Raw genomic sequence first — 19,444 nt, forward strand, 5'->3', positions numbered from 1 at the left:
AATGCTTTTTAGCCTATTCATTGATGGAAATACATTCGACTGGTCATGCTTATCGGTATATGGGTTAATTTGCATAATTTAGTGTCATTAAATTGGTAATGTATCTTATTTATAACATGCGCACAGCATACAAGGCCTTTGGGCGGAAAATCTGCCAGTCTGCGCTTTATAATCCCAATAATTGCACAACAATTCTAAATGCAATTGTGTGTTAATAGTTTTGGCCATGATTAAAATGAGCCAATATTTATTTTTTTCTCAACTGATAATTGAAGCGCACTTTCCATTTAAATGCATTGGCAATGGAAGGCAGGCTTGAGCTTCAAAGTAGCCTTGGCAAAATCTTACCATATCCGTGGAGGCAATTATTTTATAAAGATTCCGTATGCCATTGAAATAAGTATTTCTCTCGTGTTTTTTTGGTTTTCAACTTTCTTCAATTGTCTGGTAGCCAAATGCACTTTCGCGCTTATCCTTCTGCCTTGTGCACATTGCTGCGCTAATAATGTTGAGGAATAATAGTTTCAGAACATTTTAAGCTAAATGTTCTGATCTGTTGCATCAGATTCATAATGTTTTTAGGCCTACTGGTTGTATGAATCTGGGATCTATCGTCCCACAACTGTCCAAGAGTCTGTTTGGGCAATTGCCTTCTGGACAAGCTGACCAATAGAATAGGTCAACTTTGACATACAGTTCATTCGGGAAGTATTCAGACTCCTTGACTTTTTACACGTTTTGTTACAGCCTCTAAAATTGATTCAATTGTTTATTTTCCTCATCAATCTACACAATACCCCATAATGACAAAGCAAAATCAGTATTTTTTTTATTTTTTTTGCACATTTCATAAATATATCACATTTACAGTTGAAGTCGGAAGTTTACATACACCTTAGCCAAATACATTTAAACTCAGTTTTTCACAATTCCTGACATTTAATCCAAGTACAAATTCCCTGTTTTAGGTCAGTTAGGATCAGCACTTTATTTTAAGAATGTGAAATGTCAGAATAATAGTAGAGAGAATGATTTATTTCAGCTTTTATTTCTTATATCACATTTCCAGTGGGTCAGAAGTTTACATACTCAATTAGTATTTGGTAGCATTGCCTTTTAAATTGCTTAACTTGGGTTAAACATTTCGGGTAGCCTTCCACAAGCTTCCCACAATAAGTTGGATGAATTTTGGCCCATTCCTCCTGACAGAGCTGGTGTAACTGAGTCAGGTTTGTAGGTCTCCTTGCTCACACACGCTTTTTCAGTTCTGCCTACAAATTTTCTATGGGATTGAGGTCAGGGCTTTGTGATGGCCACTCCAATACCTTGACTTTGTTGCCATTTTGCCACAACTTTGGAAGTATGCCCAGGGTCATTGTCCATTTGGAAGACCCATTTGCGACCAAGATTTAACTTCCTGACTGATGTCTTGATGTTGCTTCAATTGATTGGACATTTTCCTTCCTCATGAGGCCATCTATTTTGTGAAGTGCACCAGTCCCTCCTGCAGCAAAGCACCCCCACAACATGATGCTGCCACCTCCATGCTTCACGGTTGGGATGGTGTTCTTCGGCTTGCAAGCCTCCCCCTTTTTCCTCCAAACATAACACTGGTCATTATGGCCAAACAGTTCTATTTTCGTTTCATCAGACCAGAGGACAGTTCTCCAAAAAGTACCATCTTTGTCCCCATGTGCAGTTGCAAACCGTAGTCTGCCTTTTTTATGGCAGTTTTGGAGAAGTGGCTTCTTCCTTGCTGAGCGGCCTTTCAGTTTATGTCGATATTGGACTCGTTTTACTGTGGATATAGATACTTTTGTACCTGTTTCCTCCAGCATCTTCACAAGGTCCTTTGCTGCTGTTCTGGGATTCATTTGCACTTTTCGCACAAAAGTATGTTAATCTCTAGGAGACAGAACGCATCTCCTTCCTGAACGGTATGATGGCTGCGTGGTCCTATGGTGTTTAAACTTGCATACTATTGTTTGTACAGATGAACGTGGTACCTTCAGGCTTTTGGAAATTGCTCCCAAGGATGAACCAGACTTGTGGTCTACAATTATTTTTCTGAGGTCTTGGCTGATTTCTTTTGATTTTCCCGTGATGTCAAGCAAAGAGGCACTGAGTTTGAAGGTAGGCCTTGAAATACATCCACAGGTACACCTCCAATTGACTCAAATGATGTCAATTAGCCTATCAGAAGCTTCTAAAGTCATGACAACATTTTCTGGAATTTTCCAAGCTGTTATCGCAGTCAACTTAGTGTATGTAAACTTCTGACCCACTGGAATTGTGATACAGTGAAATAATCTGTCTGTAAACAATTGTTGGAAAAATTACTTGTCATGCACAAAGTAGATGTCCTAACCGACTTGCCAAAACTATACTGTACATAATTTTTCAGACCCTTTACTCAGTACTTTGTTGAAGCACCTTTTGGCAGCGATTACAGCCTTGAGTCTTCTTGGGTATGACCCTACAAGCTTGGCACACCTGTATTTGGGGAGATTGTCCCATTCTCTGCAGTTCCTCTCAAGCTTTGTCAGGTTGGATGGGGAGCGTTGCTGCACAGCTATTTTCAGGTCTCTCCAGACATGTTCGATCGGGTTCGTCCAGGCTCTGGCTGGGCCACTCAAGGACATTCAGAGACTTGTCCCAAAGCCACTTCTGCGCAGTTGTGATTGGGCTTAGGGTTGTTGTCCTGTTGAAAGGGGAACCTTCTGCCCTAGTCTGAGGTCTTGAGCACTCTGGAGCAGGTTTTCATCAAGGATCTCTCTGTACTTTGCTCCGTTCATCTTTCCCTCGATCCTGACTAGTCTCCCAGTCCCTGCCGCTGAAAAACATCCCCACAGCATGATGCTGCCACTATGCTTCACCGTAGGGATGGTCCCAGGTTTCTTCCAGACATGACCCTTGGCATTCAGGCCAAAGAGTTCAATCTTCGTTTCATCAGACCAGAGAATCTTGTTTCTCATGGTCTGAGTCTTTAGGTGCCTTTTGGCAAACTCAAAGCAGGCTTTCAAGTGCCTTTTACTGAGGAGTAGCTTCCGTCTGGCTATTCTACCATAAAGGCCTGATTGGTGGAGTGCTGGTTGTGCTTCTGGAAGGTTCTCCCATCTCCACAAAGGAACTCTAGAGCTCTGTCAGAGTGACCATAGGGCTCTTGGACACCTCCCTGACCAAGGCCCTTCTCCCCCGATTGCTCAGTTTGGCCGGACGGCCAGCTCTAGGAAGAGTCTTGGTGGTTAAATTAATTACGTAACAATTAACTCATTAGCAATCTTGGGGCACCATGGGAAAGTTTGTTTAATGAGTTACTATTTCCCGAATTAACTCAAGAATATCAGAATATCGTTATTAGTCATCCATTCATTATTATTGTTACGAATCCCTTTGGCCCGACAATCTAGGGGGGATGGTAATGGGACCTGTAACACAACTCACGCAAATTATAACAGTGACAAAGTAACAGTGAGAACGAAATAACACAGACAACTTAATTACCGTCAAACACTCAGGGTTCATTTCTAAACACACGGTAAAGGGGGGCAGGAAAAAGGGGCTGAGCTGGACCCAAGGAAAGAAATAATAAGTATTCAAAAATACCCCTAAGTTAGCTGTTGGTGAAGTACACTAGTCTAACTAACCAAAAATACAGTGGGTGGTCCGCCCAGTTCTAACTAGTGTTTTTAACAAAGTTTACCTACGGGTAGTGTATGCCCATGGGCGAACTGTCTGGTTACCCCCTTTTCCCACCATCAAACAAACACTCAAACACCATAACCAAAAACAATACTCACAGGTGGGGACAAAGTGACATGTAGATGCAAAACCACACAATGGATCTACAGACATATGGCATTTACAGAGAGATTGAGCTGTAGAGAACACAACTGACAGGGTTTTTAAACCAAGGGAAAGGGACTGTGATTGGGTAGGAGAAAAGGAGCAGGTGTCTTCCGATTAGTGACTGATTGATGACTGATTGGGGAATGATGATTGTCACCTGTGAGTAGGGGAGAAGGAGAACAAAAATACACACAGGATACACACAGAATACTTGTATCCGTAACAATTATTACCTCATCGGTCTCATTCTGAATGTCGCTGAATTAAAATCTGCACAAACCCTAGTCTACATGACTCAAGCCAATTTGTATATTGCTATATATTTACTAACTAGATAATCACACAGAATTACTGTGTGCTGCACACTCTTGGCATTCTCTCAACCAGCTTCATGAAGTAGTCACCTGGAATGCATTTCAATTAACAGGTGTGACTTGTTAATTTGTGGGATTTCTTTCCTTAATGCGTTTAAGCCAATCAGTTGTGTTGTGACAAGGTAGGGGTGGTATACAGAAGATAGCACTATTTGGTAAAAGACCAAGTCCATATTATGGCAAGAACAACTCAAATAAGCAAGGAGATACGACAGTCCATCATTACTTTAAAACATGAAGGTCCGTCAATACGGAATATTTCAAGAACTTTGAAAGTTTCAAGTGCAGTCGCAAAAACCATCAAGCGCAATGATGAAACTGGCTCTCATGAGGACCGCCACAGGAAAGGAAGATCCAGAGTTACATCTGCTGCAGAGAATAAGTTCATTAGAGTTACCAGCCTCAGAAATTGCAGCCTAAATAAATGCTTCAGAGTTCAATTAACAGTCATCTCAACATCAACTGTTGAGGAGACTGCGTAAATCAGACCTTCATGGTCGAATTGCTGCAAAGAAACCACTACTAAAGGACACCAATAAGAAGAGACTTGCTTGGGCCAAGAAACACAAGCAATGGACCTTAGACCGGTGGAGATCTGTCCTTTGGGCTGATGAGTCCAAATTTGAGATTTTTGGATCCAACCGCCGTGTCTTTGTGAGACGCAGAGTAGGTGAACAGATTATCTCTGCATGTGTGGTTCCCACCGTGAAGCATGGAGGAGGAGGTGTGATGGTGTGGGGGTGCTTTGCTGGTAACACTGTTGGTGATTGATTTAGAATTCAAGAACACTTAACCAGCATGGCTACCACAGCATTCTGCAGCGATACACCATCCCATCTGGTTTGGGCTTAGTGGGACTGTCATTTGTTTTTCAACAGGACAATGACCCAACACACCTCCAGACTGTGTAAGGGCTATTTGACAAAGGAGAGTGATTGAGTGCTGCATCAGATGACCTGGCCTCCACAATCATCCAACCTCAACCCAATTGAGATGATGTGTGATGAGTTGGACCGCAGAGTGAAGGAAAAGCAGCCAACAAGTGTTCGGCCTATGTGGGAACTCCTTCAAGACTATTGGAAAAGGATTCCTGGTGAAGCTTGTTGAGAGAATGCCAAGAGTGTGCAAAACTGTCAAGGCAAAGGGTGGCTACTTTGAAGAATCTAAAATATATTTTTGTTTTTTGGTTACCACATGATTCCATATGTGTTATTTCATAGTATTGATGTCTAATTTAAACATGAAGAAAATAGTCAAATTTAAATTTAAAAAAAGACTTGAATATGTCTGCAAATGTAAGTCTGCAAATGCGATGATGCATGGCATGCTTTATTATAAAGATACATGTTTATGGTGAAAATGTACTTACCCAAACTTGAAACTCACACGCTGCCTATATATATGCTAGTGATGTTGCTGTTCATTACTGGTCTTGTTGGCTGAGGAGAAGTAAATGTGGACAGTAATTCTAACATCTTCAAATTGCGCAATAAGGACACGTCATTGCATCCTTGATTTACATGTTCTGTTAAGATTAATTACCACTATCTAAATGTGATTTCTGTCATTCTGAGTACCGTGATGGACGCCCTAATCTGGTTACGCACCCAATGCATATGGGTCCGGTAAATTAAGATGCTGCAGGGCAAGTGTCCAGTGCCACATTTTCATTGTGGAAACCCTGATAGGAAGGGTTTGTTTGTGTTTTTACTGATGTTGCTACTTAATGAGAATGGCGACAAGCCCCTTTGACACAAAAAAACGTGATATCGAACACTGCAACAGTTGCACAATCTAATCATGTAAACCAAGATAATTATTATTTTCTCTAATATGTCATCTCTGTAGTGTTTCTTAGAAAAGTACAACTTTGCATCACAAAAGTTCCTCTTTTGAGGTTTTACACAACCCTAAACGTATTCAAACCTAGTTTTAAGTGCTTTTCTCCACTGCTTGATCCAGACGTATGCAATATACTTTTTTTGGCAGTGCTCAGTGAATGACGTATACAACAGGCGTGGTAATAACAATGAGAACACTAATAATTCAGACTATACACAGTTTTCACTCCAAATTGGATACAGAACATATCAGAAAGTGTGCGGTAATGGTATTTAGCGCTGCTGGTTCAAAATACACATTGTGGATGATCCATTGACATTTCTCTCTACAACATTTCAGTTTCGTTTATTGTAGTATCATAAAGTTTCCTGCCTGTCCGGACCGCTGTGCTTCATGCGCAATAGACTGAGAATTTGAGTACAGTACATAGGAAATGACTCATAGGAGTTCAACTGTTAGCGTGGGTGTGTACTCTATTAAAACAAGGCTCAGACTACTCCGGATGACTCAGTGCGAGGCTAGCTTTCAATGGTGAAAACCAACACGGGCTGTTCTTCAGATGAACTTTCGGGAATTGCGTTTATACAAGAACGATGGCTTCATACGTTCTCTGTGCGCTTTGTGGACTGATCATTGCGACTATAGTGAAACTAAACGGAGTGAATGGGCAAAGTAAGTCAAATATTTTTTCTTAAACTTTTATGGATGTGCTAAAATGTAATTGTACAAAGTTCGTTACGTTGACATGTCTATGTAAGGGCAAGTAAAAAAGACTTGTAAATAATTTTTTTCTTTGAAATGCGAAAACTTTATTTTCTCTCACTTTTAATCGCATGGGAATTCGTGTTTTATTTAAGAGCATGGAATCATCGCATGGCCTCTCAAATTGAGTCTGATAAAGGGGTTGCTTATCGAGTTTTCTACCAGCTGCCTTCTCACCGGTTCCGCATTATAATCACCTTATTTCACTCCATCCATGCCAATGGGTGAGGACAGACCTAATTGAATGGTGTAGCCTACTTGTAGTTGACAACAGAAAATAAATATTATAACTTCTTTACTTTCTTGAGGATGTATAAATGATCAGCATAATGTAGTGACTTTGAACTTGAGAAAAAAAATTCTCCCATTCCCAGCACATTAAGAATTCCTTTATTTTCTAGGGTGGCTCTCAGTAATGAGTGGGGCTTATGACAACTTTATTATTTATTGCATGCATGTGAGACTTGTTTAAGCATTGACCAGACCAGGTCAACAATGTAGAAAATGCTGAAATAGGCTTGCCCTTGAGCATGACTCTGTTCCATTATATTACACAAGAGTCACTGGATGAAGGCGTCTTCTGATCCCCGAAGCTCAATCTGAACATAAACAAGTGTCGCTTGCGGTACGGGTTTGGAAGCATAAGGACCTTATCTTTCATATCAGCGATAAATCATTTTCAAAAAAACTAAACGTAACATTTATACACCTTGTTAGTGGTCCCCACGGCCATATCTCCATATTACAGCGATTGTTTACGGAAGACATGAGGCGACCAACTGTACTAAGTATCTAGCATGCTCTGAACACCTGAACGTAAGCGTAACATGGGAAGTGTAGTTGCGTCGGATGGAGGCCCCGTATTGAGTTGTGCAAAACTGCTACAGTAAGTGTGTTTTATTTGAAGGATTCTTTCTCGCTGATGAAATATAAGGGCCATATGTTTCGAAAGCCGTATCGCAAGCGATGATTATACACGTTTCGAAACTATAAAACACAGCTTCGGCATTCTGGTTGAGAACTGTAGGGAGAAGGCAGAATGCCGTCTAGAGTTTTCCGAGATTTAGCTTGCACCCTCGACCCACGGGTGAATTGGAATTGTGCAGGTGGTGGGGCTGACACTATAGGCTACCAGTGTTGATTTCCTATGATTATTTATTAAATATAAATCTAGTTACCCTCCCCCCTCTTTTCAAGTGACACCTTTATCATGCAGAATATGAAGGCCTAACGGCTAGCACACGTCGATTCTAACATCAGCAGTCCAGGAAGACAGACGAAGATGAGAATCCCTTGGAAAAATAAAACACTTTCTGATAACATGCATCATCTGCTATCTTCACAAATAGTATCTTACCATGGAAACCCAGACTGACTGTTTGATACTGTAGATTTAATGCAAGTGCTGACTTGTCTCCAATTTCCTGCACTCTTATCTCACACCTTTGTCTTACATCATTGTGTCACTCAGTACTGACCTTTTGGTATCGTTTCACTGAGTTACAAAGCAGCTGATGCTAAAATGCAACTAAAATAAGAATCCTGTAAGTATGACTGAACAACACTACACCAATCATAGCCTACATTACACCCATGATTAAAGTAATGTGGAATGGTGAGATAATGGTGCAGGTCATGAAAAATTATGCATCCTTCCAACTGTTTGCCGTGAATGTTGAAAACGTTCAACATTTTCTCAAGTACACTGCCCATGTGGTAACATGCTGAATTACAAAGTAACAAACGACATTGTCAACACCTGATTAAACTGGACAGCTAGAGCTTTAACCCTTGTGTGACCTTTGACCTCAAGAAAGAGCAAACTATAGTCTTGATCTTATTTAACTCTTATCTTTACTTGACGTCAAAGTGATCTATTAACTCTGTAAAGTAACAGGTTTTTCATGACATTATTTACAAGTTTGTTTAGCGTTGTGATCACATTTAATTTACCATCATGCTTTATTTTTGACTGAGTTGAATTAACATTGCAGACCTTTTCCTTCAATACTTCATCACCTTACATATATTTATTAAAATGTGCCTTGTCTACACTATTTACACAGTCCATTCAGAAAGTATTTAGACCCCTTGACCTTTTCTACTTTGTTACAGCAGTATTCTAAAATATTTTTTTTTTTTATTCCCCTCATCAATCTACACACACTTCCCCATAATGACAAAGCAAAAACAGGTTTTTAGACATTTTTGCAAATGTATAAAAAAAAAAGCGGAAATATAGCATTTACATAACTATTCAGACCCTTTACTCAGTACTTTGTTGAAGCAGCTTTGGCAATGATTACAGCTCGAGTCTTTTTGGGTATGATGTTACAAGCTTGGCACACCTGTATTTGGGGAGTTTCTCCCATTCTTCTCTGCAGATCCTCTCAAGCTCTGTCTGGTTGGATGGGGAGTGTCGCTGCACAGCTATTTTCAGGTCTCCAGAGATGTTTGATGGGGTTCAAGTCCGGGCTCTGGCTGGGCCACTCAAGGACATTGAGACTTGTCCCGAAGCCACTCCTGCGTTGTCTTTGCTGTGTGCTTAGGCTCATTATCCTGTTGGAATGGGAACCTTCGCCCCAGTCTTAGGTCCTGAGAGCTCTGGAGCAGGTTTTCATCAAGGATCTCTCTGTACTTTGCTCCATTCATCTTTCCCTCGATCCTGACTAGTCTCCCAGTCCCTGCCGCTGAAAAACATCCCCACAGCCTGATGCTGCCACCACCATGCTTCACCGTAGGGATGGTGCCAGGTTTCCTCCAGACGTGACGCTTAGCATTCATCTTTTATTTTTAATTTAAATGTTAAAAAATAAAAATAATAATCTGTCGGCCCTAGCTCCGAACTCAGGCCCTGTGTGTAGTTAACCGAACCTCTCTGCAAATTCATCTCCATTTTACCTGTTGTTGTTGTCTTAGCTGATTAGCTGTTGTTGTCTTAGCTAGCTCTCCCAATCAACACCTGTGATTGCTTAATGCCTCGCTTTATGTCTCTCTCAAATGTCAATATGCCTTGTATAGTTATCATTGGAGCCCCTAGTCCCACTCTACATGCCTCAGATTCCTCCTTTGTCCCACCCCCCACACATGCGGTGACCTCACCCAGTATAACCAGCACGTCCAGAGATGCAAACTCTCTTACTCAGTGCCTGGGCTTACCTCCACTGTACCCGCACCCCACCATACCCCTGCCTGCACATTATGCCCTCAATCTTTTCTACCACGCCAAGAAATCTGCTCCTTTTATTCTCTGTCCACAACACACTAGACGACCAGTTTTGATAGCCTTTAGCCGTACCCTCATCCTACTCCTCCTCTGTTCCTCGGGTGATGTTGAGGTTAACCCAGGCCCTGCGTGTCCCCAGGCACTCTCATTTGTTGACTTCAGTAATCGAAAAAGCTTTGGTCTCATGCATGTTAACATCAGAAGCCTCCTCCCTAAGTTTGTTTTACTCACTGCTTTAGCACACTCCGCCAACCCTGATGTCCTTGCCGTGTCTGAATCCTGGCTTAGGAAGGCCACCAAAAATTCTGAGATTTCCATACCCAACTACAACATTTTCCGTCACGATAGAACTGCCAAAGGGTAGGAGTTGCATTATACTGCAGAGATAGCTTGCAAAGTTCTGTCATACTTTCCAGGTCTATGTCCAAACAGTTCGAGCTTCTAATTTTACAAACGTATCTCTCCAGAAATAAGTCTCTCTCTGTTGCCGCCTGTTATAGAACCCCCTCAGCTCCCAGCTGTGCCCTGGACACCATATGTGAATTGATCACCCCTCATCTATCTTCAGAGTTTGTTCTGTTAGGTCACCTAAACTGGGATATGCTTAACACCCCGGCAGTCCTACAATCTAAGCTAGATGCCCTCAATCTCAGACAAATCATCAAGGAACCCACCAGGTACAACCCTAAATCTGTAAACATGGGCACCCTCATAGATATTACCCTGACCAACTTGCCCTCCAAATACACCTCTGCTGTTTTCAATCAGGATCTCAGCGATCACTGCCTCATTGCCTGCATCCGCTATGGGTCCGTGGTCAAACGACCACGCTTTATCACTGTCAAACGCTCCCTAAAACACTTCTGCGAGCAGGCCTTTCTAATCGACCTGGCCCGGGTATCCTGGAAGGATATTGACCTCATCCCGTCAGTCGAGGATGCCTGGTCATTCTTTAAAATTAACTTCCTCACCATCTTAAATAAGCATGCCCCTTTCAAAAAATGTAGATCTAAGAACCGATATAGCCCTTGGTTCACTCCAGACCCGACTGCCCTTGACCAGCACAACAACATCCTGTGGCGGACTGCAATAGCATCGAATAGTCCATGCGATATGCAACTGTTCAGGGAAGTCAGGAACCAATACACGCAGTCAGTCAGGAAAGCTAGCTTCTTCAAACAGAAATGTGCATCCTGTAGCTCTAACTCCAAAAAGTTTTGGGACACTGTAAAGTCCATGGAGAACAAGAGCACCTCCTCCCAGCTGCCCACTGCACTGAGTCTAGGTAACACTGTCACCACCGATAAATCCATGATAATCAAACATTTCAATAAGCATCTCTCTACGGCTGGCCACGCTTTCCTCCTGGCTACCCCAGCCCCGGCCAACAGCTCCCCCCCCCGCAGCTACTTGCCTGAGCCTCCCCAGCTTCTCCTTCACCCAAATCAAGATTGCAGATGTTCTGAAAGAGCTGCAAAACCTGGACCCGTACAAATCAGCTGGGCTAGACAATCTGGACCCTCTCTTTCTAAAACTATCCGCCGCCATTGTTGCAACCTCTATTACCAATCTGTTCAACCTCTCTTTCGTATCGTCCGAGATCCCTAAAGATTGGAAAGCGGCCGCGGTCATCCCCCTCTTCAAAGGGGGTGACACTCTAGACCCAAATTGTTATAGACCTACAGTGGGGAGAACAAGTATTTGATACACTGCCGATTTTGCAGGTTTTCCTACTTACAAAGCATGTAGAGGTCTGTAATTTTTATCATAGGTACACTTCAACTATGAGAGACGGAATCTAAAACAAAAATCCAGAAAATCACATTGTATGATTTTTAAGTAATTAATTTGCATTTTATTGCATGACATAAGTATTTGATACATCAGAAAAGCAGAACTTAATATTTGGTACAGAAACCTTTGTTTGCAATTACAGAGATCATACGTTTCCTGTAGTTCTTGACTAGGTTTGCACACACTGCAGCAGGGATTTTGGCCCACTCCTCCCTACAGATCTTCTCCAGATCCTTCAGGTTTCGGGGCTGTCGCTGGGCAATACGGACTTTCGGCCCCCTCCAATGATTTTCTATTGGGTTCAGGTCTGGAGACTGGCTAGGCCACTCCAGGACCTTGAGATGCTTCTTACGGAGCCACTCCTTAGTTGCCCTGGCTGTGTGTTTCGGGTCGTTGTCATGCTGGAAGACCCAGCCACGACCCATCTTCAATGCTCTTACTGAGGGAAGGAGGTTGTTGGCCAAGATCTCGCGATACATGGCCCCATCCATCCTCCCCTCAATACGGTGCAGTCGTCCTGTCCCCTTTGCAGAAAAGCATCCCCAAAGAATGATGTTTCCACCTCCATGCTTCACGGTTGGGATGGTGTTCTTGGGGTTGTACTCATCCTTCTATTCCTCCAAACACGGCGAGTGGAGTTTAGAGCAAAAAGCTCTATTTTTGTCTCATCAGACCACATGACCTTCTCCCATTCCTCCTCTGGATCATCCAGATGGTCATTGGCAAACTTCAGACGGGCCTGGACATGCGCTGGCTTGAGCAGGGGGACCTTGCGTGCGCTGCAGGATTTTAATCCATGACGGCGTAGTGTGTTACTAATGGTTTTCTTTGAGACTGTGGTCCCAGCTCTCTTCAGGTCATTGACCAGGTCCTGCCGTGTAGTTCTGGGCTGATCTCTCACCTTCCTCATGATCATTGATGCCCCACGAGGTGAAATCTTGCATGGAGCCCCAGACCGAGGGTGATTGACCGTCATCTTGAACTTCTTCCATTTTCTAATAATTGCGCCAACAGTTGTTTCCTTCTCACCAAGCTGCTTGCCTATTGTCCTGTAGCCCATCCCAGCCTTGTGCAGGTCTACAATTTTATCCCTGATGTCCTTACACAGCTCTCTGGTCTTGGCCATTGTGGAGAGGTTGGAATCTGTTTGATTGAGTGTGTGGACAGGTGTCTTTTATACAGGTAACGAGTTCAAACAGGTGCAGTTAATACAGGTAATGAGTGGAGAACAGGAGGGCTTCTTAAAGAAAAACTAACAAGTCTGTGAGAGCCGGAATTCTTACTGGTTGGTAGGTGATCAAATACTTATGTCATGCAATAAAATGCAAATTAATTATTTAAAAATCATACAATGTGATTTTCTGGATTTTTGTTTTAGATTCCGTCTCTCACAGTTGAAGTGTACCTATGATAAAAATTACAGACCTCTACATGCTTTGTAAGTAGGAAAACCTGCAAAATCGGCAGTGTATCAAATACTTGTTCTCCCCACTGTATATCCATCCTGCCCTGCCTCTCTAAAGTCTTTAAAAGCCAAGTTAATAAACAGATCACTGACCATTTCGAATCCCGCCGTACCTTCGCTCTGCAATCCGGTTTTCCAAGCTGGTCACGGGTGCACCTCAGCCACGCTCAAGGTACTAAACGATATCATAACCACCATCGATAAAAGACAGTACTGTGCAGCCATCTTCATCGACCTGGCCAAGGCTTTCGACTCTGTCAATCACCGTATTCTTAACGGCAGACTCAATAGCCTTGGTTTCTCAAATGACTGCCTCGCCTGGTTCACCAACTACTTCGCAGATAGAGTTCAGTGTTTCAAATCGGAGGTCCTGTTGTCCGGACCTCTGGCAGTCTCTATGGGGGTACCACAGGGTTCAATTCTCGGGCCGACTCTTTTCTCTGTATATATCAATGATGTCGCTCTTGCTGCGGGTGATTCCCTGATCCACCTCTATGCAGACGACACCATTCTGTATACATCTGGCCCTACTTTGGACACTGTGTTAACTAACCTCAAAACTAGCTTCAATGCCATACAACACTCCTTCCGTGGCCTCCAACTGCTCTTAAACGCAAGTAAAACTAAATGCATGCTTTTCAACTGTTCGCTACCGCACCCGCCCGCCCGACTAACATCACTACCCTGGACGGTTCTGTCCTAGAATATGTGGACAACTACAAACACCTAGGTGTCTGGCTAGACTGTAAACTCTCCTTCCACACTCATATTAAACATCTCCAATCCAAAATCAAATCTAGAATCAGCTTTCTATTTCGCAACAAAGCCTCCTTCACTCATGCTGCCAAACATACCCTCGTAAAACTGACTATCCTGCCGATCCTTGACTTCGGCGATGTCGTCTACAAAATAGCTTCCAAATCTCTACTCAGCAAACTGGATGCAGTCTATCACAATGACATCCGTTTTGTCACCAAAGCCCCTTATATCACCCACCACTGCGACCTATATGCGCTAGTCGGCTGGCCCTCGCTACATATTCGTCGCCAGACCCACTGGCTCCAGGTCATCTAAGTCTATGCTAGGTAAAGCTCTGCCTTATCTCAGCTCACTGGTCACGAAAACAACACCCACCCGTAGCACGTGCTCCAACAGGTATATCTCACTGGTCATCCCCAAAGCCAACACCTCGTTTGGCCGCCTTTCCTTCCAGTTCTCTGCTGCCAATGACTGGAACGAATTGCAAAAATTGCTGAAGCTGGAGACTTATATTTCCCTCACTAACTTTAAACATCAGCTATCTGAGCAGCTAACCGATCGCTGCAGCTGTACATAGTTCATCTGTAAATAGCCCACCCAATCTACCTACCTCATCCCCATGTTGTTTTTATTTACTTTTCTGCTCTTTTGCACACCAGTATCTCTACTTGCACATCATCTGCTCATTTATCACTCCAGTGTTAATCTGCTAAATTGTAATTAATTCGCTACTAATGGCCTATTTATTGCCTACCTCCTCACGCCATTTGCGCACACTGTATATAGACTTTCTTTTTTTTCTATTGTGTTATTGACTACGCTTGTTTATTCCATGTGTAACTCTGTGTTGTTGTTTGTGTAGCACTGCTTTGCTTTATCTTGGCCAGGTTGCAGTTGTAAATGAGAACTTGTTCTCAACTAGCCTACCTGGTTAAATAGAGGGGAAATTTTAAAAAAAGACCAAAGAGTCCAATCTTGGTTTCATCAGACCAGAGAATCTTGTTTCTCACGGTCTGAGAGTCTGTAGGTGCCTTTTGGCAAACTCCAAGCGGCTGTTGTCATGTGCCTTTTTTACTGAGGACCACTCTACCATAAAGGCCTGATTGGTAGAGTGCTGAAGAGATGGTTGTCCTTATGGAAGGTTCTACCAGCTCCACAGAGGAACTCTGGAGCTCTGTCAGAGTGCCATCAGGTTCTTGGTCACCTCCCTGACCAAGGCCCTCTCCCCCGACTGCTCAGTTTGGCCGGGCGGACAGTTCTAGGAAGAATCTTGGTGGTTCCAAACGTATTCTATTTAAGAATGATGGAGGCCACTGTGTTCTTGGGGCCCTTCAATGCTACAGACATTTTTTGGTACCCTTCACCAGATCTGTGCCTCGATACAATCCCGTTTTGGAGCTCTACGGAAAATTCCTTCTACCTCATGGCTTGGTTTTTGTTCTGACTTGCACTGTCAACTGTGGGACGTTATATTGACAGGTGTGTGCCTTTTCAAATCATGTCCAATCAATTGAATTTAGCACAGGTGGACTCCAATAAAGTTGTAGAAACATCTCAAGGATGATCAATGGAAACAGGATGCACCTGAGCTCAATATCGAGTCTCATAGCAAAGGGTCTGAATACTTATGGTATTTCAGTTTTTTTATACATTTGCAAACATTTCTAAACCTGTTTTTGCTTTGTCATTATGGGATATTGTGTAGATTTAATGAGGAAACCTTTTTTTATTTAATCAATTTTAGAATAAGGCTGTAACGTAACAATGTGGAAAAAGTCAAGGGGTCTGAATACTTTCTGAATGCACTGTGCACAAAAGTATGTGGACACCCCTTCAAATTAGTGGATTCAGCGATTTCAGCCACACCCGTTGCTGACAGGTGTATAAATTCGAGCATACAGCCATGCAATCTCCATAGACAAACATTGGCAGGAGAATGGCCTTACTGTAGAGCTCAGTGACTTTTTCAATGTGGCACCGTCATAGGATTCCACCTTTCCAATAAGTCAGTTTGTCAAATTTCTGCCCTGCTAGAGCTGCCCCGGTCAACTGTAAGTGCTATTATTGTGAAATTAAATATCTAGGAGCAATAATGGCTCAGCTGCGAAGTGGTAGGCAACACAAGCTCACATAACGGGAGCGCCGAGTGATTAAGCGCGTAAAAATGGTCTGTCCTCGGTTGCAACACTCACTACAAGTTCCAAATTGCCTCTGGAAGGAACAAAAACTGTTTGTCGGGAGCTTCTTGAAATGGGTTACCATGGCCGAGCAGCTGCACACAAGCCTAAGAGCACCATGTGAAATGCCAAGCGTTGGCTGGAGTGGTGTAAAGCTCGCCGCTATTGGACTGGCGCAGTGGAAATGCGTTCTCTGGAGCGATAAATCATGCTTCACCAGCTGGCAGTCCGACGGACGAATCTGGGTTTGGCGGATGCCAGGAAAACGCTACCTGCCCCAATGCATAGTGCCAACTGTAAAGTTTGGTGGTTGAGGAATTATGGTCTGGGGCTGATTTGGGCTAGGCCCCTTAGTTCCAGTGAAGGGAAATCTTAGCACTACAGCATTCAATGTTCGATTCTGTGCTTCCAACATTGTGGAAACAGTTTGGGGAAGGCTCTGTTTCAGCATGACATTGCCCCTGTTCACAAAGCAAGGTCCATACAGAAATGGTTTGTGGATCGGTGTGGAAGAACTCGACTGGCCTGCACAGTGCCTTGACCTCAACCCCATCGAACACCTTTGGTGTCCACATACTTATGGTCATGTAGTGTATATTAGTCTGGTACTGCTGCCTGTGGCTTCTCTAAAAGGATATATTAGGTTTCAGGTTGTAGTGTCTCAAGGGATGTAGACATTTCTATCTAGTTTATGACAAGTGTGTCAGTCAGGGAGGAACCACCGTTCAATGCCGCTATGCTTTCAGTGTCACCAAAACTTCTCTAGAAGTCAAACACCCAAAACAATGCGGCAAATCTGGTCTTGATGACACACATCCTGCCTGTCTCACCATGCTTGTACACACAAAGCCAGTGAGTAATGTTAATTTTCGTGTAAGTGCAAAACCAAAGGAATTCCCCAACTCATTTTATAAGAAGAGGAAACCCACAGTTTCTCGGATCTTCTCAATTTCTTTAGACTTGATGTCATATGATTTCTTTGTCATTGGGCCAAAACAATTCCTTTCAGAGACCACACACTGAGTGCATACATTTTTTTATTGGCAGGTTTTAGGTTGCCGTCTAAAGACTTCAAACAGATCTATGGTTCTCACTGTTCAGGACACTGACCAATATTGAAGAAAGATAATATATACACACTCTATTCCAATAGTTAATTTGCTTTGGTGAGGTAGAGGAACATTTCCCAATGAGCAAATGTACAGTATGAGTCACAAATTGTGGTCATTCAAAGGGTAAATGCTGTCAGAGGATTACGCGTTAAGTCTCTCCATTTGTTTTTTTCCCCCACAGGCCTATGCACCAGTAAAGAGTTCTGGAGTTCAGACATAGACCAATGTGTATCCTGCTCAACATGTAAGCAGTATCCAAAGACCCCTTCATGTAACACTTGTAAGTTAAGTTTGAATGTTCCTTAGCTAATCATTTAACTTACAACTAAATCTTGCACATAACCAATGCTTTATTGTATGCCTAAAACTGTCCTCTTCGACCAATATGTCTCCTGTCAGGCACATTTACCGAGGAGAGATCTGATGTCTGGAGACTGGCAGCCATTTCCAGCTTCTCTGTGCTGGCAGTCGTTCTGCTCATTGCAGTGTTGATCATTGGGGTCATGGTGCATCGACGCACGGCAAACAATAGGCCCCTTCGTGGTAGGGCTCACGGCTACCATCTCCTGCTAAACTAACATTGTCAGTCATGAAACTTATTGTAGCATGATGAGGCACACATTTCTTTGTAGCATTTTGACCTTTTTGGGTTCTGGTGAAAATACAGTAAAAATGTTCTGCATTTCCTTGTTGTTCTGCAGAACCTATTGAAGAGACAACGGGACCTCTTTACCAAGCTTAAACATTTCAGTAGGTATCCATTCCGCAAATTTGTTGATGTGTGAACAATTGATAACTGCTATCAATTATTATGCAAGTAGCCTCAAATTGTAATTGTTTTGAAATAATGGGCGATGTTGAGTGAATTAACCAACAAATCTCTCATTACTTTCTCAGCTTCATCTTCCTCCTGACATCGATGTGACAGAACCAAGGGAACACCTTTTGAGGACCAATCGTCAGAAGAATTTCTGTACAATTTCTGTACAATGGACTGTGGGTATTATTTGAGCAGAGTTTGAATTGATACTGCTAGTTAGTAAAGGTGTGCTCACACTCATTAGACTGTTACAGAACGGAGCTCTCACATAGAGCTGTGTTGACTCCCGCTGTCAATCCCGTCTTGTCTGAAGTCAGACTGTGCTCTGAGGAAGATCATGTGGTTAGTAAAGAGTAGCTCTCACAGCTCTTTTGGTATTGATGTCCTTTGAGTTATGATGCTAGTTTTAGCCAGTGTAGATATTCCAATCTATCGATAAGTCATTTGTTCAACAATAAGTAGGTTCAAAAACAGTAGTGAACATGAGACACATCTTCAATGATTTGTATTTATTACCATAACTGTCAATGCTTGATCACCTATTACTGTATTGGTGTCAGACATTTAGCTTATTAGGTAGAATACCAGCTAACACACTGCCTCGACTTGCCACAAGCAGGATGAATGTGAATACAGCACAATCAAGCTTTCTGGGCCAGGTTTGACCTACTGTACTTCTAAGACTAAAAGGTTTATATTTGCTGGTCATATAACAACCCTTTGGTGAAGTATACAAGTGATATGTTAGATGAGTGGTCAGCAACCAGTCGATCGGTTATATAAAATATATTTTGATTCGTTGAAAACTTTTTTGGGGTGACTACATGATTCCATGTGTTATTTCCTAGTTTGTCTTCACTATTATTCTACAATGTAGAAAATAGTCAATATAAAGAAACTTTGGAATGAGTAGGTGTGCCCAAACGTTTGACCGGTACTGTATATCATTTCCTGAGCTTTCTTGTTTCTTCTTATTTATTTTTTGAATGTCTTTTTGCCATTTATGAAGGTGTTATTCAGTATCAGTAAAGGCCAAATTCAATATTATAACAAGTGTTTTTATGTGTTTTTATACCTAAAGGGGTCCTAAAATTCCAAATCAAATAGCTAAATGAGCTATGATCATCTTAAAATGATTCCATATGTCAGCTTAGAACCCACCCCACCGCCAACAATGCAGAGAAAGTAGATAAATAATATCAAAAACACATAATACAAGTAACAATAGATACACAATGAGTGACGATAACTTGGCTATATACAA

General features: G+C 42.5%; 1 protein-coding gene across 1 annotated transcript; it reads left to right on the top strand.

The window, feature by feature from the left end:
- The first annotated feature begins 6,548 nt into the window (after positions 1–6,548).
- Positions 6,549–19,227, top strand: LOC139541933 (tumor necrosis factor receptor superfamily member 12A-like). The gene is made up of 5 exons (XM_071346848.1): positions 6,549–6,737; positions 17,542–17,640; positions 17,760–17,903; positions 18,062–18,110; positions 18,258–19,227. Exons 1-4 carry the CDS (start codon positions 6,659–6,661, stop codon positions 18,100–18,102), a joined length of 363 nt encoding a protein of 120 aa, XP_071202949.1. The 5' UTR covers positions 6,549–6,658; the 3' UTR covers positions 18,103–18,110; positions 18,258–19,227.
- The last annotated feature ends 217 nt before the right edge of the window (positions 19,228–19,444 follow it).

This window comes from Salvelinus alpinus, chromosome 17 (assembly GCF_045679555.1).
Source record: "Salvelinus alpinus chromosome 17, SLU_Salpinus.1, whole genome shotgun sequence".
In the NCBI taxonomy this organism is placed as follows: domain Eukaryota; kingdom Metazoa; phylum Chordata; class Actinopteri; order Salmoniformes; family Salmonidae; genus Salvelinus; species Salvelinus alpinus.

Coding starts and splice junctions, on each gene's coding strand:
- LOC139541933 (XM_071346848.1), top strand. CDS start 6,659: ATGGCTTCATACGTTCTCTGTGCGCTTTGTGGACTGATCATTGCGACT. Junction 6,738..17,541: donor AAACGGAGTGAATGGGCAAA/GTAAGTCAAATA, acceptor TTTCCCCCACAG/GCCTATGCACCAGTAAAGAG. Junction 17,904..18,061: donor AAACAATAGGCCCCTTCGTG/GTAGGGCTCACG, acceptor GTTGTTCTGCAG/AACCTATTGAAGAGACAACG.